Here is a 21,640-nt window from a genome sequence, read left to right as displayed (position 1 = left end):
ATGGGCACTGATAATTGGATGAGGGGCGGGCCTGAAGGCAGGAGTAGGAGGTGCCTTCTTTTATTGGGTCTCATTTGGCAGGCCGACATAATGCTGGGTGAAGAAGAACCTGGAACCAGCACCATCTTTTGGCGCCTTGCGTCCCCTAACAGTGTTTGTCCCTTTTTCTTGGAGTAGAACTTCTAAAATCTTTGAAATCTCCAAAGTGTTGCCTCTTTATATGCTAGTGTTGACTGGAAAGAGGAAGGCATGATTATGAGAGACAGGACTAGCTGGATTTCCTAGGCGGACTAAGAATTCCTAAGTCTATCTGGGGAAGGTGACTGCACCCACCTTTAAACAGGGGCTTGTAACTCAGCTCACACCTGACCAATCAGGTAATAAAGAGAACTCACTAAAATACCAATTAGGCTAAAAGCAGGAGGTAAAGAAATAGTCAAATCATGTATCGCCTGAGACCACAGTGGGGAGGGACAATGATCGGGATATAAACTCAGGCATTTGAACCGGCAGTGGTAAATCCATTTGAGTCCCCTTCGGTTGTATGGGAGCTCTGTTTTCACTCTACTAAATAATCTCAAAACTGCACACTTTTCTGGTCTGTGTTTGTTCTGGCTCAAGCTGAGCTTTCACTCGCCTTCCACCACTGCTGAATGCCACCATTGCAGACCCACCATTGACTTCCACCCCTCCAGATCTGGCAGAGTATCCGCTGCGCTTCTGATCCAGGGAGGCGCCCATTGCCGCTCCTGATCAGGGTAGAGGCTTGCCGTTGTTCCTGCATGGCTAAGTGCCTAGTTTGTCCTAATTGAGCTGAAAACTAGTCGCTGGGTTCCACAGTTCTCTTCTGTGACCCATGGCTTCTAATAGGGTTTTAACACTCACTGCATGGCCCAAGGTTCCGTTCCTTAGAATCTGTGAAGCCAAGAACCCCAGGTCAGAGAATGGAAGGCTTGCTGCCATCTTGGGAGCAGACTGCCACCATCTTGAGAGCTCTAAGAACAAAGACCCCACCACTAACAATTAGAGAGTTGGGACTCTGAGCCCCACAGGGCAGTTTCTAGGAGGGAAGAGTGGCTGAAGGTCAAGTTGACTGCCGGTGACCACAATATTACTTAATCATGCCTATGTAATGATGTGTCCTTAGAAAACCAAGAAGACAGGCTTCAGAGAGCTTCTGGATAGCTGAACATGTAGAGTTTCCTGGGGGGTGGTGTGCACATAAAAGCAGACATCAAGAAACTTCAATGCCAAATGTAAGGTAGTTTGTTTTGTTTTCAGAGGAGTTTCTGCATTTAGGTGTGTCAAGAATTTTAACCTATTAAATAAAAATACTCCCAACTGAACCTAAAAACAACACTTTATAAACATTATAACTTAGATGTTTATACTGGAACAGGAATTAAAAGAATTTAAAGAGTGTGTAAGCAAAAACTCAGTTGTATGTAAGAAAACCCAATTTTCCCTGAGGAAGAGAAAGAGCTGGAGTCCTTTAAAAAGTAACTGCCTGTTTTTCTGTGGCTAATGAGCCTTATCTCTCCTTTCCCAGGCATCCCTGGTTCTCTAGCTGTGCAGCTGCAAGGTCACTAGACAGATAAACTTAAATTGCAAAGCATGTTTTTCCTTGGAAAGTAAGAAATGATGTAATGCATATCTCAATTAATTGAATAACTGCCTTTGTTTCTCACTTCTGTAATGCTTCCTCATGCACAGATCTCCCCCCCACCCCAAGAAATGCTTAAAAGGTAACTTAACTCTTAGTTCATGGCTCAGTCCTTTGGATGTCAATCCGACTGGGCTGGGGCACCTAAATAATAAATATCCTCCTGAACCCCATTGGTCTCTCTGATTGCTTACAAAATCCCGCAACAATACCTAAACGATTCCATGATTCATTAATACTGCACAACAGGTTTTATTCTAGAGTGATAATGGTTTCTTCATGTTAACTGGGTAAGAACGAGATGTTGAAAACCAAAGGAAAGTCATTTGATATCTCAGCATGAATCCTAAGTGTATGTTTGGTTTGGGGGAATGATCATCAGTAGAATTTTTGTCAGAAATATTTATTCTGAAAAATAAGTCTTTTGATTTATAATTTTCTGTCTCTGAAGTAATTTGTATCTTCATAAAGACAAAGGCAGTATCTCAGTTGTTTCTGTGTATCTATTTGAGGGAGGCTGCTTCATACCCTTTTAGACTCGGCATTCTGGGAGAAAGAAATAAGAAAAACAAACATCATTTCAGACTTTTCTGTCATCCAAAAGTAATAAAACACAATTCTGGTCTTTTATATAGCACTGGCTGTAGATAAAAATTAGAGCTTCCAAGAACAGTCTAGTGCTCACCAGTATGCTTTTATATTTGGGTGTACATGTGCATAAAATAATGACATTTGCGCAAAGAAGTTTTGTCGTTACTTATTTTAAAGTTACAGTGCTTAAAAATGCCTTGTAATATTAAATAAGGAGCTTGGATATTTCCAGTCCTGCTTCCAAGTGTTAGCTATGGGTGAACTTGTTTCAGGCTATGAGGCTGGATTAGGGCATCTTGTAGCTAATGATGTATTCTGCTTAGCCCAGTACTAGTGTCGTGAGCAGACAGACTGACAATCAAAACTGATAGATTTTCTTCTGCACATACTTTAACACAGATTCTATCCCTTGTGCCAAGCCCCAGATTTTCTTCAGCTCTTCACACTCTCATTGGCCTGTTCCAACCCAATCTTCATGTTACAGTGCACAAGGGCTTTGGATTCCTCAAGCACAATAGGATTGTAGGAGGCAAGCTCCTTAATTCGAACCATAACCTTCTGAGTGAAAGGTGCAGTCCAAAATGCCTGAGAGACCAGGCATTTGGTACACGCCTCCAAATACCAAAGGTGTTGGAAGCCACGCCTTTTCATTAGCCCAACCACATCACAAAGAGGCAATATGGATGTGACTAGTCCAATGGCTGGGCCATTGACTGATGAAATAATAGGCTTCTTACCCTAAATGAAAGTATTCACAAAGTTTTCGCTAGTGTCCACTCTTTAATGCTTGCCCTTTTTCTGTCATTTCTTAAATGCTTCACAAAGAACACAAAATCAAGGCCACAGCAAAAGATGCTGTCAACTGCACTGAGTAGCACGAGCTTGCTGTCATTGGCAGCAGCCCTATTCAGAGCACCCTGAATTTCTTTCATTACTTCTGTATTTAGTGAGTTATTCTCTGTTGATCTAGTTGATAGCAGGATCTGAGTGAAGCCATCTTTCTTCCTCACCACAGCATCTCTGTATCTGTCAGCACTTCGTTAGCCTTGTGCTGAAATGCACCCTCTTGACAAAAGGCTGGTTTCTTCTGTCATCAATAAGCTTTTTTTTTTTTTTTTTTTTTTTTTTTTTTTTTTTTTTTTTTTTTGAGATAGACTTTCTGGAGTTTCACTCTTGTTTCCCAGGATGGAGTGCAATGGTGCAATCTTGGCTCACCGCAGTCCCTGCCTCGCGGGTTCCAGCTATTCTCCTGCCTTAGCCTCCCAAGTAGTTGGGATTACAGGCGTGTGCCACCATGCCCAGCTAATTTTGTATTTTTAGTAGAGACGGTGTTTCTCCATGTTGGTCAGGAGGGTCTCGAACTCCCAACCTCAGGTGATCTACCCGCCTCAGTCTCCCAAAATGCTGGGATTACAGGAGAGAGCCACCACACCCAGCCTGTCATCAATAACCTTTCTTTTCCCACCTCTCACTCTTGGAACAGATGTTTGCATGTTTGTTGCTCCATGTGCTGTTAATGGATCGATTAATAGCAATGTACTTTTTTCTTTGTTAGCTGAGCCTGTGGCCCTGGCAGCAGTCACTGAGCCAGACATCTGAGGCATTAGTGGGTAGATCTGGGGCCTGTTCTCCATCCTGGCCTGTTCTTCTCTGGGATCTGATAAAGTTCGGCCTGGCTTCTCTGCTGCCACCTTGAGCACCACTGTGTCCTGCTGATGTGCTCAATAGGGTCCAGTTTTTCAGGTTCCTGAAAGCCACCCACTGTGTTCCTAGTGTTACCGGGGCTCTGAGGTGCAAGTGTCTTGATAGTTGAATTTACTAGCTCCATATTGTTTGGACTGAAGAGAGATGAAGCTATGTTTCTCCCAAAGTTCTGGCTGGCAGCAGACAACTGGCTGTTTTTGGACTTGTGGTCTTTGCTAATTGCTAGCATCTTAAAAGAGCTCTTAGAAAAGTGGGTTTTGGTAGGGCTGGAGATTTCTGACATTGTTTGAAGAAGTTCTACCTATTCTCGCCAATGTGTTTTCTTTCTGTTTTTCAGTGTGGGATGCGTTAAAATCACGAATATATTGCCCACAGTTCACGAGGTGTGGCCCTGGTTTGCAGGTGTTATCCTTGTTGTCATAGCCTTTCCACCAAACCAAATACTCTGTCTTCCCTTTCTTGTCCTGTCAACAATCGTTTCAACCTCAAACTCCTGGGAAACCATGGATGGATGGACAGGGTTGGGGCAGGTGCTGTGCCAGGTGGCCAACACTTTGTTTCAGTTGCATCCCCACAGAGCCACCACTTCTGCCTCCACTGCTCCACCGGGCGCTGGGCACATATGAGCCTCTCCCACTTTCGTGGCCACTGGTGGGGAAGAAGTTATGTGGAGAAACTGCTTTTGGCTCTCTGCACTTACTCCCTGGTGGGCCAGCTCGGGCTTCAGGCCGTGGTCCCATGATGCAGGGCTAGGCAGATGCCTCAGGTAAGAGCAGCTGGATCCCTGTGGCTCCTGCTCTCAGGTGTCATGCAGAAAACGTCCTACCTGCTTGTTACTATTCCCTTTTGTGATTGCTATGATGATTACATTTACGAAAGTTATAACACTTTTGAAGTCACACTAGTTTACCTTCAGTAGCATACAAAAGCCCTACTCCTTAATAGCTCAGACCCTGTCATGTCAGTTATTAAAGTCTCAGAATTACACCTTGATGCATTTTATGTTCAAAAACATAAGCTGGTGATAGTCTTTTAATATATTAGTGTTGCAAATCATGTAGAGAACACATAGTGGAGTTGCTCATTGTTAAAAGCTTTGATAGCTTTCATAATTGGCCATATATTTATCTTTACCTTAATCTTTATTTCTTCAAACAGCTGTATAGTGTCCTTTCATTTCACCCTGAAGTACTCCATAAAGCATTTCTCGAAGGGTAATCTAGTGGTGACAGACTTCTCCAGCTTTTATTTGGGAATGTCATAATTTCTCCCTCACATTTGATGCAGTTTGTTTGGACATAAGATTTCTGTTTGACAGTTTATCCTTACAATACTTGCAATATGTTAGTCCACTGCTTTCTGGCCTCTGAGGTATCTGATAAGAAATACGGTGATGATTGGGAGGCCGGGGCGGGTGGATCACAATGTCAGAACTTCGAGGCCAGCCTGGCCAACATGGTGTAACCCCATCTCTACTAAGAATACAAAAATTGCCAGGCTTGGTGGTGGGCACCTGTAATCCCAGCTACTCGGGAGGCTGAGGCAGGAGAATCACTTGAAACCGGAAGGCAGAGGTTGCAGTGAGCCGAGGTCGCACCACTGCATTCTAGCCTGGGAGAAAGAGCATAACTCCATCTCAAGAGGTTACACCATGTTGGCCAGAAGAAATCCTCTAATCATCAGTGTGGGTCTTTAGTTCATGACTAGTCACTTCTCTTGCTGCTTTCAAGATTCTCTTTGTCTTTGTTTTAGACAGTTTAATTAGCATGTGTGTGTTTGAGTTTATCTTACTTGGAGTTTCTTGAGCTTCTTGGTGTTTATTTATTTTTTAAATTTTGTGACATTCTTGACAACTGTTCCGTTAGATACTCTGTTTCTTTCTGTCTTCTCTTTGAACTTCCAAAATGTATAAGTTGGTCTGCTTGATGATGTCCGACAGGTTCCTGGGCTGCGTTCACTTTTCTTTATTATTTTTTCTTTCTCTTCCTGACTTGATAATTTTAACTGCCTTTTCTTTAGGTCTGCTTTTTTCCCCCTTCTGTCTGCTCAAATCTGAATAGAAAAATGAAAGAGGAAAATGCTATGGCCCTTTTAATCCCTGGAAAGTTGCTTCAGCAAGAGGAGGAAGCTCCTGCAAAATGGTTGGGGAATGTAACAATGACTGCCCACCTCTGTCGGGACCATCTTAATCAGAAGTGGCAATCGGTGCACAAGTCCTCCTGAGATTTGGAGGGCAGGGTTCTTTCTGTCCATCCTGGCTCTTGCAGGCTGCTCCAGAAGTGTTTGCAAGGCAGCATACCACAGTGGTAGTTGATGGAACATAGGTAGCTGCTGTTGAGCTTAAGCTATGAAATTGATCAAATTTAATTGTAGTTTACTATCCAAGTCTTCTTTTGAAAGCTGTAAACCTTCAGATAGACTGGAGGGTTCCAGAATAATTATATCACACAATTCTCAACTGCACTTGTTGTCTAGTTGGAGAGACAGATTCGTGGTGCTCTGTAGTTCATTGTTGCCCTCTTCCCAGAACCTTGTATCCTCTTCCTTCTAACCTCTGTGTCTTTATACCTAAAGTGAGACTTGGCACAAATTTCATATAGGTGAATCCATTTTTTTAAAGTGCATTTTGCCAGTCTGTGCCTTTTCACACAGAGCTTACATTTAAAGTTATTACAAGCAAGGAATGGTTTACTCTGACATTTACCTACTTAATTTCTGCATGTTCTCTATATAATTTGATCCTTATTATATATTTGATCCTCACTATATATTTGATCCTCACTATGTATTTGATCCTCACTATATATTTGGTCCTCACTATATTACTTGATGCTCATTTTAAAAATTTGGTTGGTTTTTTAAAAATGTGCTTATTCCCTTTTCTGTATTTTTTATATTTTTTATTAATTATATTTGGGACTTCAGTTAATATTCTAAACTTAAAATAGCCTGCCTTGAATAATACTAACTTGTTTGAATAATATGAAGTTTAGATTCAACAGTATATAAATATGCTGCTTTTGTACTTTTCCATCCTTCCTAATCTATGTTATTGTCTCAGATTATATCTGTACACAGTGTCAATTAAAATGGATTTGTAATTGTTTTATGTAGTAGCTGCCTACTAGAAGTACAATAGTAATAGTTACTTTTGCCAGTGTTGTAATAGTAATAGCAGCTTTCTTTACAATGTTAATTCTTCCTGTGGCTTAAAATTACTGTCCAGTGTCCTTTCATTTTAACTTGATTGCTTCCTTCTAGCAATCCTTGTAGAGCAGGTGTAGTAACGCATTCCCTTAGCTTTTCCATATCTAGGCATTTTTGCTTGAAGTATTTTTGCTTGAAGTATCATTTTGCCAGATTCAGATTTCTTGTTTGATAGCTTTTTTTCTATTAACACTTTGTTATTGCTTTCTGGCGTCTGTATTTTCCATGCTTTCTGAGCTGTTTGTTGTTAATCAATACTCCCTTCTACATAACAAATGGCTTCCATATTTTCCATGCATTCTGAGCTGTCTGTTGTCAGTCAAGACTCCCTTCTGCATGACAAATTGCTTCTCCGTTTCTGTTTCAACAATTGTCTTGGTTCTTGACTAACTATAATTTTCTTGGTGTGGCTGGCTGTCTTTGATTATGTTTTTGTTGGAGATTTTTACCCTTCTTGAATTTGGGCATTCAGATATTTCATCAAGTTTGGGAATTTTCAGCTATTTATGTCTTCGGATATTCTTTCTGCCTCTTCTCCTTCTGCACTTCTGGGACACCCATATTGCATGCATTGGTCTGCTTCATGGTGTCCTGTGTACTTGTTAGGTTTTTCCCACTTTTTAAAATTCTTCTTTTTTTTCTGTTCTCACACTGGGTTATTTCAATTTTCATTTCTTCAGACTTAATCTTTACCTGCTGTTATACTCCTTTAATGAACTTTACATTTCCATCATTGTGCTTTTTTATCTCTAGATATTCCATATTTTCTTGTATAATTTGTCTCATCGATACTCTCATGTTCTTTTATCATTTGTCTGTTGTTTTTTTCTTTAGACTTAACTCTTTTTTTTTTTTTTTGAGACGGAGTCTCTCTCTGTCACCCAGGCTGGAGTGCAAGGGCGCAGTCTCTGCTCACTGCAACCTATTCCTCCCATGTTCAAGCGATTCTCCTGCCTCAGCTTCTTGAGTAGCTGGGATTACAGGCATATACCATCGCGCCTTGCTAATTTTTGTATTTTTTGTAGCGACGGGGTTTCACTGTGTTACCCAGGATGGTCTCGATATCCTGATCTCGTGATCCACCTGCCTTGGCCTCCCAAAGTGATGGGATTATAGGCATGAGCCACCATGCTCAGCCAAAACTTGGTTCTTTTACAGTCTTTGTGTATGAAGTTCAGAACATTTTCAGTTTCTGTTTTTCACTTCACATTGGTCATACTTTCCTGTTTGTTTTGTGTTTTCTGTTTTTTTTGTGGAAAACTATATTTGAAATGTTGCAATGTGTTAACTCTGGAAGTCTTCTCATTTCTCCAAGGTGTGCTCTTAGTTATTGAAGTCTTAGCTTGCATTGCGCCAGTGTTTTGACTGAGTGTAATATAAAAACTGTCAGTTTTTACAACTGGATCTGTATTAACACACCCCTTTAATACTTAGGGAAACTGTTTACAATTCTGCCTCAGCCTTCAGTTTTTTTCTCACATTGAAGGTATAGTTAAGCCTGAGGGCTAACACTTAAGAGTTTTACATGTTTTTTGAGAATGTTTCCTGTCATGAGCATGTGCATGATTTTCTAAATTCTTTAGTATATTTAACTGCTTTCAAATATTCTGATTTCTCCAAAAGAAAGATCTCCCCAGCTTTTGCCCCCTTTTTCAGGTTGACTGTTTTATGGGTTAATCATATACTTTGCTCCCAGCAACTTAAATGTTTGTGACCAATGCCTGGTATTTTCAACCATGAGTGAGTTCTGAGTTAGGCAAAACAGAGATACATGTGTTTCACCAATTCTTTATGTAACTCCTAGACAAACTAAAAATAAAACACAATAAATTAGCACATAAGGTCTTCTTTACTCCTTCTGGAGTCAGGGATCAGGACCTCACATTGAGAATGTGGATTGCAGTTTCGAATGCTTCAGCTGTGCCTGGGAGGTGGTATGGCAACACCACAAGACTTTCCTACAGTATTAAAAATTATCTCTCTTGGCTCAGTGTTTGCTTGGTTGATATAAATTGTTGATTTCCAGGGTCCTGTCAGTTTTGGGTTGGTGTGCTGTTCTTTGGAGGGTTCGAAAGTGTCTGTCCTGTAGCTTTGCTTTCAATGTAATTTATGAAGCACAGAAAACATTCTGATCTCAGAGTTCATTTTTATTTAAGAGATTTACGTTTTTGTGCCTTAAAATTTTTCCTTAAAATAATTAAATAGTATTACCTCCTAATTTGGGTTCCTAGATGTTAGGTTTTTGTTTTAGTGGATATAGTATGAAGCTTTTTCTTTGCTTTGTTTTTAAGTAAGATTATTGATTCCATATAAAACGCATGAGGTAGGATTTGTTTGTTATACAGTACAGTTTGGTTTTATATGGACAATCACAAAATACTTCATTGCCAGGGTGACTTTCAAGTAAATGTCTAAATGAACAAATGAGAGAATAATCAGGTAAGTATGCAGCAGGATCAACAAGTGTGAAGATCCCTGGCATAAGCCTACTTAGCTTGTTAGAAAAATAGCAAGGTCGGTGTGGCTGAGGCAGGATGAAAAAGGAGAACAATTATAGATGAAGAGCTCACAGAGATAATGGGTTATTTCAATTTTCATTTCTTCAGTGAAATGTGATAGCTTTATATAGGTCATGTTTTATATAGGTCAATAGATACTACTTTAGATTTTACTGTAAGCCTGGTTCATAACTGGAAGTGGGATTGGTAAGGTTGTTACTGGCATCTAGTGGTGAGAGGCCGGAAATCTGCTAAATATCCTAAAATCTAGAGCCTCCGACACCTTTAGGAATTTAACACAGTTGGACCATCTCTCCAGAAAATTGTGAAGAAAAGGCATACATGTGGAATTCTTTGATACTATAGTTTGAAGATTTCTGAGCCCAACCAGTGGGTTTCATAAATAGGAGAGACTTTTATAAGCCCTTGAAAAGTTCAGTTGATTAAAGTTTGAGGAGGGTGGAGAAGAGAGAGAGAGAATGAGAGAGAGAGAGAGGGAGGAGAGAGAAGAGAAGACAGAAGAGAGAGAGAAAAAGAGATTCTGGGTTTGTCTCCCAGAATTAATGACTCAGTAAGTATGGAATGGAATCTGAGAATTTGTATGTCTTCGAGGTTCTCAAATCTTGTTAATGCTATTGGTCTAATAATCACATTTGAGAATCATTGATACAATCAGACATATCTTTAGCCATGTTGCATTTCTGTGAGTTGCTTGATCCAATGCACAGTTCATTGAAAGTGATTCTGGGGAGGCTAAAAAAGATATACAGAAGTTTAATGCATAGCACGTTTGTATAGTATCTAGAGGGTGTTTCCAGGCATTTCCAAGAGAGGTTGTTAAAAATATGTCCTGCAAAATAAGAGGCTTATATTTTATTGATTGATGCTTACCTTTGACATGATCCACCCCGACCGCTGATTCACAGTAAATATTAGAAGATCTAAGAAATAATACATTAACAAACTTGAGCAATAAATAGTAAGTAGGAATATTCCAAGCCTACTAGGTAACAATTTGAGGATTAGCTCCCTGACAAGTATTTTAAACTAATTTATTCTGTGTTGCTAGCCAAATGCTAAAATGGGGGTTACCTTGTATTTTACTATTGATGTATACCTGCTATTAAAGATAGATCAGTGTTGGAATTATTTTGTTGTTGTTCATGAGATACATTATGTTTTTATTTCAGAACTGTTCGTCATTTGGCACAGGAGCAGTTCTTTTTAATGTGCACCAGATGTTGCATGGGACACAGGCCTCTGCTTTTCTTCATTACTTTACTCTTTACCATATTGGGGGTGAGACGTTTTCAAATGAACTTATCAATATAAATGCATTCTTAACATGAGAGACATTCAGAAAGTTACTACGATAGCTTTTATTGTATTTAAAACAGGCATAATTAATAAATGCAGTATTGTATTTTTTACTATTTGTAGATTGGCTTTTTGTTTTTTTACAGTCTTTGGGAAAATTATAGTACATCTTGGAAAAATACATAGTACGTCTATAGATGTATTATATATTATATATATAGTACATCTATAGAAAAAAATATAGCACATCTTTGTCATTTATGAAATATTGCCAATTTTAATTTTTCTGAGTTTAAAAAATTATATGGACTCTTGAGTGTAGACTTGTGAATTCATGTTGTTTTAATTTAATATTTCAGAGCACAGTAAGAGAGAGGGGTAAATATTCAGGCGATTATTTCACACTTTTACGGCACCTTCTCAATTATGCTTACAATGGCAATATTAACATACCTGATGCTGAAGTTCTTCTTGTCAGTGAAATTGATTGGCTCAAAAGGATTAGGGTAAGTTGAATAGTATTTAGTTTATTATGTCACGATCAAATCAACTGTCTTATTAAAAGGAGGTTTGTAGTCTTTTATTTAGTCTCTATTTTTATTTGACAACTTAGGAGAATAAATTCTCAAAATGCCTCTGAGAATAAATACAAACAAAATGTGTACTTTTCACTAGTGAATTGGTAACTTAGATTCATAGAAACAAACATAGCTAGTTTTGTTCAATGTGTTTTACTTTTCTTGGAACTTGGAATGCTGATAATTCTGTTTCGTTCACTTTGGTGTTTCATGGCCTTTTTTTGGGAAATTATCACATTTGAAGACTTTTTTAAAAAATCAAATTTGAGAGATTGGTATTTGCATTGAACCATCTGATATCTTACTTTCACAGAGTTCTGTGAGAGTATATTTCTAAAGTGTGTGGCTTTGGGCTTCAGGTTAGCGTTCTTCTAGTAGATTATAAAGCTTACTTACAGAACGTGGTTTTTGAACCCTGGCTATTGACATCGTGTACCCAGATAATTCCTTTTGGGGAGGAGCTTTGCTGTGCATTGTAGGATGTTGCGCAGCATCTTGGGTCTCTTCCACTCAGTGCTGTAGTAACCTCCTTTCCTCATGGTTGTAAATCCCAAATATGTTTGTGTCTTGTGGTAGCAAAATTGCTTACATTTACTGTTCTGGAGAGTTTTCAAAAAGAAATAGGAAACCACATGAACGGTTTGGGGAAGTTGTATAGAAGATCTCATTTCCCTCCAGCTCTCTGTTGTCCTAACTCCCTGTCCTTTTCTATCTCCATGTTGTTCAGTTGGGCCTATAATATTTTTCCTTTTGCAGGATAATGTTAAAAACACAGGTGAAACAGGTGTCGAAGAGCCAATACTGGAAGGCCACCTTGGGGTAACAAAAGAGTTATTGGCCTTTCAAACTTCTGAGAAAAAGTATCACTTTGGTTGTGAAAAAGGAGGTGCTAATCTCGTTAAAGTAAGTACTTTTTTTTTTCTTTTTCTTTTTTTGAGATGGAGTCTCACTCTGTGCCCCAGACTGGAGTGCAGTGGTGCCATCTCTGCTCACAGCAGCCTCTGCCTCCCAGGTTCAAGCGATTCTCCTGCCTCAGCCTCCCAAATAGCTGGGACTACAGGCATGTGTCACCACACCTGGATAATTTTTGTATTTTTGGTAGAGACATGGTTTCACCATGTTGGCCAGGCTGGTGTTGACCTCCTGACCTTAAGTGATCTGTCCACCTCTGCCTCCTAAAGTAGGTGAGCCGCCGCGCCCAGCCTCTTTAAGGTAAGTTCTGAATTTTGGTACTGAACTTCTTATCATGACCTTATAAATGTTAGCAAATCTGTCTGATTGAGCTCTGTATAATGTGTTTGAGACATAATCTTTATGTTTTTTCTTTTTTCTTGTCCCACTTCTCTTTTAAAAAGGATCTCTGAAGAGGTTGACATAATTAAATATCTCATTTAATTTTACTTGAGAAACTTTAAAATGTATCCCTCACTTTAAGAGATTTTGTAAAGTAATTACAAATCAGAGTTACGATAAAGTGGTATGAAAAGTCAGTAAGCAGCATTGATTGATTTTCATGTTAAATAAATCTCAATTTTTCTTGACTAGATTTCTAAATGAGAGAAATTTCCATCTTGCAAAACTTCATTTTTTATACAATATTTCTTGGTGAGCTTCTGTATATGTCATGCAGTTCAAGAAAAAAAATAACTTTGATGCATTCTGTTCCTATTTGAAATGAATTTGTTTCTGTTTATATCTGATTAAAGAAATAAATTTATTTAGAATGTCACTTTTCTTTGGTATAAAATTTTTTAAATCACTTCAAAAAATCTAATCTGGAAAACTGACTACATTTATTAATTGTACGCAGGGATTGTTTTGTGGGGTTTTCTTTTGTTTTCAGATATAATGAGATACTTAATTATGTCAAATAATTATTAAAGTATTTCCTTTGAAGAGACATGTTGTTCCTAACCTATATTTTCTACTAATAACATGTAATGTCTTTTTCTAACTTACTAGGAATTAATTGATGATTTCATCTTTCCCGCATCCAAAGTTTACCTGCAATATTTAAGAAGTGGAGAACTACCAGCTGAGCAGGCTGTTCCAGTCTGTAATTCACCTGTTACCATCAGTGCTGGTTTTGAGCTACTTGTAGCATTAGCTATTGGCTGTGTAAGGAATCTCAAACAGATAGTAGACTGTTTGACTGAAATGTATTACATGGGCACAGCAATAACTAGTGAGTATTTTAAATAATAAAGCGTTTTGTTCATTAATAATACTTCAGTTTAAAATTTTATTTGACATTTTAGAAAAAATTAACTTGTGATGGATTTTTTTTGATCCAATGAGTTTAACATTTTTTAGCTGTCAGATATATAATTAAAACCACTTTAGTCAGAGAACATTAATTCAGAAAAATTTTTATATGTCTTTTAAATGCTCCTTTATAGTTTGTTTAGATGAGTTTTACTTAATCATATGTGAAATAAAACCACATAACAGGAAGGCAAATTTAATGCCATAAAAAGTTTATATTTAAAATGTATGTATTGAAAAGATTTTCATAATCCTAACACTGAAGCTTAATGTTATTTTAGTTGAATTCTAAGGAAGGTATGGTTTTAAAGATCACAATGTGAGAAGAGAACATTTGAGTGTATTTTACTAAGTTCTAAATGCCTATATCAGTCCCACAAAGTGAGTACCTATGTTCAGATCTTACATAGAACTGAAACTCAGAGTGGAAGATGGTGTAAGTAAAATAACAGATAATAATATAAAATTTAGTTCATTTTAAGGAAAAAACGAGGGCTTAAAAATATAATTAATAACAGCATTCATTATAAATCTTTAATTAATGAATATGAATTTATCTTTGCTTATGCCTTTCTCTGGGTGAGAATGTTTTCAGTCACATTGGAGGATTTTGTAGCTAAACTCCCTGCAGATCTGCAAAGGGTCAGATCTTTTTTTGTCGTTTTGAATCTGCATAGAGAGAAGAGTTTCTTCTTTTGAGACAAAGTCTCACTCTTGTTCTCCAGTCTGGAGTGCTATGGCGCGCTCTCAGCTCACTGCAACCTCCGCCTCCTGGGTTCAAGCAGTTCTCCTGCCTCAGCCACCCAAGTAGCTGGGATTACAGGTGACTGTCACCACACTCGGCTAATTTTTGTATTTTTAGAGAGACAGGGTTTCATTATGTTGGCCAGGCTGGTCTAGAACTCCTCACCTCCGGTGATCCACCCACCTTGGCCTCCCAAAGCGCTGAGTTTACATGTGTGAGTCACTGCCTTGCCTGGCCAAGAGTTTCTTTTTTAAAAACACTTCTTTTGTTAATTTATTCAGCTAATGTATTTATGTGGTAAGTATGTAGTTTCAAAAGAGTTTATTTTTTAGAAACACTTGTTTATTTTACTAAAGTTTATACCTGGTAAATATGTATTTTCAAATATAAAAGAGGATACATGTTAACAATTATTAACTTCCTACAGGTTTTATGTTTCCAGTCCAGAGATTATCTTTGTCCATTTATATGTATGTATAGCTATTTGTTTTGTACAAATGAGAATATACAAGATACAATATTGTTAATTTTGTTTTCTACTTTGTAACACACCTGTCAGCACATGAAGGTCTGTATAATTCTGTTTTTTAGCCACATAACTTGCAGTTCAATGTGCTCCAATTTGTGTAATTCATCTCTGATGCTGATTGATGTTTAAGTTGTTTTGGTTTTATGCAAGGAAGAGAGGGATTTATAGTTCTCACAGTGATTTGAAATACACCATCCCATTGACTTTATCTCACAATAAAACTGGATATCGTCAAAGCAATGATCACTATTTACTAAGGAAGGAAACAGATATTTACATGAAGGTTATACTTTTTTAAGAATCAGAACCAGGACTTGACAAAGTCAAGTTTGTATTGTATACAATACTTACATTGTAAATAAGACAAAGTGGTCCTATATACAATTAAAAGTGAGAAAACCATAGTATTTTGTTTATATAGAGTTCTGACCACAGTGAATTCAATACACTTAGGTACAGAAGTTTTTTGTTGTTGTTTTTGTTTTTGAGAGGGAGTCTTGCCCTATTGCCAGGCTGGAATGCCATGGTGCGATATCAGCTCACTGCAACCTCTGCCTCCCGGGTTCAAGCGATTCTCCTGCCTCAGCCTTTCTAGTAGCTGGGACTACAGGCGCATGCCACCACACCCAGCTAATTTTTGTATTTTTAGTACAGACGTGGTTTCACCATGTTGGCCAGGCTGGTCTGAAACTGCTGAACCCATGATCTGCCCGCCTTGGCCTCCCAAAGTGCTGGGATTACAGTCGTGAGCCACCATGCCCGGCTAGAAGTTTTTAATTAGTAAAATAATAATGGTTAACACAGCCTGTGTTTAACACACGGAAATTTAATGCTATACCATCTTGTTTTTTTTAGACAGAGTCTCTCTTCGTCGCCCAGGCTGGAGTCACTGCAGCCTTTGTCTCGTGGGTTCAAGCGATTCTCCTGACTCAGCCTCCCAAGTAACTGGAATTATAGGCGTGTGCCACCATATTCAGCTAACTTTTGCATTTTCACTAGAGACAGGGTTTCACCATATTGGTCAGGCTGGTCTTGAACTCCTGAACTCAGGTGATCTGCCTGCGTTGGCTTCCCAAACTGCTGGGATGACAGGCGTGAGGCACTGGCCAATATTATACCATCTTATATTACTCTTAAAACTGTTACAGAAACAGTATCATTAAAAACATGAACTTAACAAGGTCTGTAGTTAAAATTTGTATGGTGGCTCATGTTGTTGCTGTGAAAATTTAAAATACTGTTTCAAAGTGGCTGTGGTGGTAAAGGAGTTGTTGCTATTATTAATTTGTTAGCCTGAAAACGGTGAACAGAATCACTGTTTTCATAGTATAAGCGTCTTTTCTCTTTTTAACTCAGCTTGTGAAGCACTTACTGAGTGGGAGTATCTGCCTCCTGTTGGACCCCGCCCACCAAAAGGATTTGTGGGACTCAAAAATGCTGGTGCTACGTGTTACATGAACTCTGTGATCCAGCAGCTATACATGATTCCTTCTATCAGGAACAGTATTCTTGCAATTGAAGGCACAGGTAGTGATTTAGACGATGATATGTTCGGGGATGAGAAGCAGGACAGTGAGGTAAATTTTAATTACTGTTTTCTTTGAAGAGTCTGATAGCAGATGCTGTTGTTCTCCCTCAGATTACTGTACTTTCATGGGATGTTATGGGGACTACATTTTGATGATACAGACAGAATCTCTGAGATACTACATCTGGCATACTTGTAGTACTCACTATCTAATAGACTTGAAACTCCAGTTGATAATTAAACACTGTTTTTTTGTTTGTCTCCAAAGCACAGTTAATGTAATCGCATTTTGTGTGACATGGTAAATGTAATTCGATATTTGAAAAATGATGAATCTATTTATTTTTAATAATTACATTTTCATTGTCTTGTTTTTTAAAATATGTTATTTAATTTCTTTCACTTTTTATATTGTCTGTGTTTCATAAGCTGTACTTATTTTTAGGATTCTCTATTTTTCTCAAGTTAGAGCTCTTTTTGCTAAGGAAACAAATTTGTTTCTCAACTAATGCTTCATGGACCTGTTAACAATATTAGTTAACAATTGCAATCAGGCTGCCTATGAAATGTATCCAGTTGAAAATAAAGCATTAAAAAAGTTAGGTTTTGGTGGCAGATTACATATTTAAGATGCAGGTCTTAAATACATGTATATGGAAAATTTAAAGTTTCGGTCATATTTTGGCGGGGCATGGTGGCTCATGCCTATAATCCCAGCACTTTGGGAGGTCAAGGCGGGCAGATCACCTGAGATGGGGAGTTTGAGACCACCCTGACCAACATAGTGAAACCCTGATTTTACTAAAAGTACAAAAATCAGCCAGGTGTGGTGGCACATGCCTGTAATCCCAGCTACTTAGGAGGCTGAGGCCAGAGAATCGCTTGAACTCGGGAGGCAGAAGTTGCAGTGAGCTGAGATTGTGCCACTGTACCCCAGCCTGGGTGACAGAGTGAGACTCTATCTGAAAAGAAAAAAAAAGTTTCGGTCATGTTTATACTCAGACTGTTTATCTTTTACTTTTCTGCATATATGTTGATAGGAACTAAATGCAGAAATCAAACAGTTTAACTGCAGGAAATGGTTCTCCAATTTCTACATTTCTTCTCTTCAGTGGTCAGAAATAGTTTGAGTTTCAGATTGTAGTATATATCATTTATGGAGATTACAGACACTTGCTTCTGCCTTTCAAGATCTAATAAATCACACCATCCAGGCATTCCCATCTGGGTAACTATACTTATAGTAGAATCTCCATGTGGGTTGTTCACCAATACCAGGTTAAGAGCTACTACTGAAAGGAAATTGGAAATTAAGTCCTAGTTGTATAGCGCATGTTACCCGTAGGGTGTTGAATTTAAAACAGATAGGGATGGCTAATCATACTGACAAGAAGTAAATAAGGCCAACAGAACATTAAATTTCAGATTAGGTCACCCACGTTTGTGCTTGGTTGCTTGTACTTTATGTTGTCTCAGCACTGTGCTGTGGCATGCATGTGTCTGCCTACTTTTTCTATGCAATGAGCTTCTCCAGGGCAGGAACTGGGTATTATTTATTTCTGTATCACAAATATCAGATACAAAGCAAAGCGTATAGAAACATGTTAGATATTTGTAAAGCAGCTGTATTTTGCTCTGTAGCTACAATGAGATTATGACCTTTGGAGCTTCTGTATATGCTCCCGTACCTTCCACAACTACTCTTAATAACTGTATTTATTGTTATTAATTGTGATAACATTACATAAATTACCTCATGAATCTGGGAAAATGCATTATCCTCACAAGAAAATACTGAGTCCTAGGAAGACCAGGTAACTTATTCCCCTGAAGTTACTTATGGCAGAGCACTCATGTGTCTTTATTCCTGTCTACTTGACCAAACTTTACTATATTACACTACCTCTAATGTATGTTTTTTTAACTATTCTTTTATGATAACTTATCTGTGAAATCTTTTATCATAATCCATCTGTGAAATGAGCACTAATATTAAAAATTAAGTGCTTTGGAAGTAAGAAATATGAAAAAATGCATAGCATTTCATTTACTAACTTCTGGTATTTGTTTCAACTTCTTTCGTTTTACTGTTAAACTTAGATTAGCTCATCAATAATGTCTTTTGGTCTCTAGAGTAATGTTGATCCCCGAGATGATGTATTTGGATATCCTCATCAATTTGAAGAGAAACCAGCATTAAGTAAGACAGAAGATAGGAAAGAGTACAATATTGGTGTCCTAAGACAGCTTCAGGTCATCTTTGGTCATTTAGCTGCTTCCCGACTACAATACTATGTACCCAGAGGATTTTGGAGACAGTTCAGGTAAATTATGGGTGGGTGATCATTTAAGTTTCACGAAAACGTCAATACAGTAAACTTAAATGTAGCTTAGAATACATAATTAGTTTTATATTTAATATATAAACTGTACTAATATTCTAACTATCCTTCTTGGTCATAGTTCTGTTTTATTATCCCAATAGAAAGAGGTAAAATATGTCACAGTAAAGAAAGGCACTGTGTTCTTTAATCTCTCAAGATATAATTTACTTCTTCATTTTGGAAGACTTATCAATTATATAAAAGCAGCAAGGCGCGGTGGCTCACGCCTGTACTCCCAGTGCTTTTGGAGGCCAAGGCTGGTGGGTCACCTGAGGCCAGAAGTTCAAGACCAGACTGACCAACATGGAGAAACTCGATCTCTACCAAAAATACAAAATTTGCCGGGTGTGGTGGCGCATGCCTGTAATCCCAGCTACTCGGAAGGCTGAGGAAGGAGAATCATTTGAACTCAGGAGGTACAGGTTGCAGTGAACCAAGATTGCGCCATTGCACTCCAGCGTGAGGAACAAGAAGAAACTCAGTCTTAATAAAAAATTATATAAAAGCAAAATACTAAAACGTAGTCATCCCCTTGCTTAAACAGCTCTCTGCTGAAGCAAATGTCAAATATATTGTTTTATCTATATAGATTGTTTTATATATCTCTAACATTTTTCTTTAAAAAGATGATCATGGTACGTTATCACATATAATAAAAATTACTTTATAATCTTGGAAAACATGGCAAAACCCTGTCTCTACAAAAAAATGCAAAAATTAAGCATGGTAATATGAACCTGTAGTCTCAGGTCCTTTAGTGGGTGGAATGTCATTTCATTCACTAACTTTTGTTCTTAGTTTATTTCAACTTCTTTCATTATAAGTTAGATTAGTGCATTAATGATATCTTCTGGTCTCTGGAGCAGTGTTGGTGCCCAAGGTGATGTATCATAATCACCTTGAAGACCAGCATTACTCATAAACAAATGAACATTTTCACCACTAGAAAGGAAGTCCCCCTTCCTAGTCTGGCAACAAAAAATATATGTGTATATTATATATTATCATATACTGTATATATTTTATATAAATATAACTATATTTTTATATATATAGGTATATTTTTCTTTACAAATTTGTTAAGTGATGATTCCCTAACATCCTCCAAAAGTGACCAATAAAATTTGGCCTCTTTTTAGGTTTGGAAAACCTCAATTAGGCCAGCTGCAGTGGCTCACACTAGTAGCCCCATCACTTTGGGAGGCCAAGGCAAACAGATCACTTGAGCCCGTGAGTTCAAGACCACCCTGGGCAACATGGCAATACCCCATCTCTACTAAAAATGCAAAAACTTAGCTGGGCGTGGTGGCCTGTGCCAGTAGTCTCAGCCACCTGGGACGCTGAGGCAGGAGGATCACCTCAACCGTGATGGAGCCACTGCCCTCCAGCCTGAGCAGCAGAGTGAGACCCTGTCTCAAAAAAAAACAAAGAAAGAGCTCTTGAAATTGTCTTTTTTTGTTTGTTTGTTTCACCTATTTTATCAAGGCCTACTTTGTGTCATACATGGTACTAAACACTGTAGCACAACTTTTTACTATATACTGTAATACATGCTCTTCCTAGTGTGTAGAAAAATACTGCTGCCCCTCATAAGAATTTAGAGTTCTTTCAACAAGGTACTTCCTAGATAGCTCAGAGATAGGAAAAGAAAGGGCTTTTCTGATTTCTGAGCTGCTTTTTCTGTTGCACTTATGGCAGCTACCCTTATTTGTATTAGCATATCACTTTGATTCCTTTTGAAAGTCACAAACTTACAGTACACTGACTCCCCATTATCTCTCTCAGTATAAATTTCTTTATTCTGTAGCTGAGCTGTAAGCCTAGATTATAAGTATGATACGCATATATAATTCTTCTTTTCCTCTTTCAGTTATGTAACTTCACATGTGCCTTGCTCTCCCTTTTACCTGTTTCAACTACTTTTTTCTTTCCCTAGCTTGTGCTTTCTTTACCTCAAGAGTTTTTTCTGCAATCTAGTCAACAATTCTGTTCTTTTTCTTTTTTTTTTTTTTTTTGAGACAGAGTCTCGCTCTGTCGCCCAGGCTGGAGTGCAGTGGCACAGTCTCGGCTCACTGCAAGCTCTGCCTCCCGGGTTCACGCAATTCTCCTGCCCCAGCCTCTCCGAGTAGCTGGGACTACAGGCGCCTGCCACGGCGCCCGGCTAATTTTTTTGTATTTTAAGTAGAGACGGGGTTTCACCGTGGTCTCGATCTCTTGACCTCGTGATCTGCCCACCTCGGCCTCCCAAAGTGCTGGGATTACAGCCGCGAGCCACCGCGCCCGGCCGACAATTCTGTTCTTGTTCTTCCAATTTACTATAACACTTTTAAGTTTGTCTTCAAATCTTTTACTTAATGATATATGTGTGATAATTGAATACACAGTTACATAATTATATACATTATTATAGAGGAATTTCATACACACATATATAGATATATATAGTTTTGCTTCTTTATAATCTGTATTTAAATGTATTAAGCTAAAATGTGTTTGTACTTAAATTATGTGTGTTTTTGTCCTCGCAGTGATTCTGTCCAAATAATTGTGGAGCTCACAATTTGTCCTAACACATTTATGTTACACAAACTCTAGACACATATGTTCCTAATACATTTTTTTCTTTTGTGG

At 38.2% G+C, this 21,640-nt stretch overlaps 1 protein-coding gene and 1 pseudogene across 1 annotated transcript in view; one reads left to right on the top strand and one right to left on the bottom strand.

Moving 5' to 3' along the window:
* Positions 1 to 21,640, top strand: part of LOC116811479 (probable ubiquitin carboxyl-terminal hydrolase FAF-Y) — a 128,554-nt gene that overhangs the window by 65,285 nt on the left and 41,629 nt on the right. Inside the window, 6 exon segments of the mRNA XM_032756511.2 lie at positions 10,854 to 10,962; positions 11,340 to 11,486; positions 12,315 to 12,461; positions 13,521 to 13,743; positions 16,454 to 16,674; positions 18,759 to 18,949. Coding sequence (XP_032612402.2) covers positions 10,854 to 10,962; positions 11,340 to 11,486; positions 12,315 to 12,461; positions 13,521 to 13,743; positions 16,454 to 16,674; positions 18,759 to 18,949 — 1,038 coding nt within the window.
* On the bottom strand, positions 2,112 to 4,532 carry LOC116811480 (testis-specific chromodomain protein Y 1-like; annotated as a pseudogene).

This window comes from Hylobates moloch, unplaced genomic scaffold (assembly GCF_009828535.3).
Source record: "Hylobates moloch isolate HMO894 unplaced genomic scaffold, HMol_V3 SCAFFOLD_25, whole genome shotgun sequence".
NCBI classification, from domain to species: Eukaryota; Metazoa; Chordata; class Mammalia; order Primates; family Hylobatidae; genus Hylobates; species Hylobates moloch.
The sequence above is the reverse complement of the archived record's forward strand: the minus strand, read 5'-3'. Positions and strand labels throughout refer to the sequence as shown.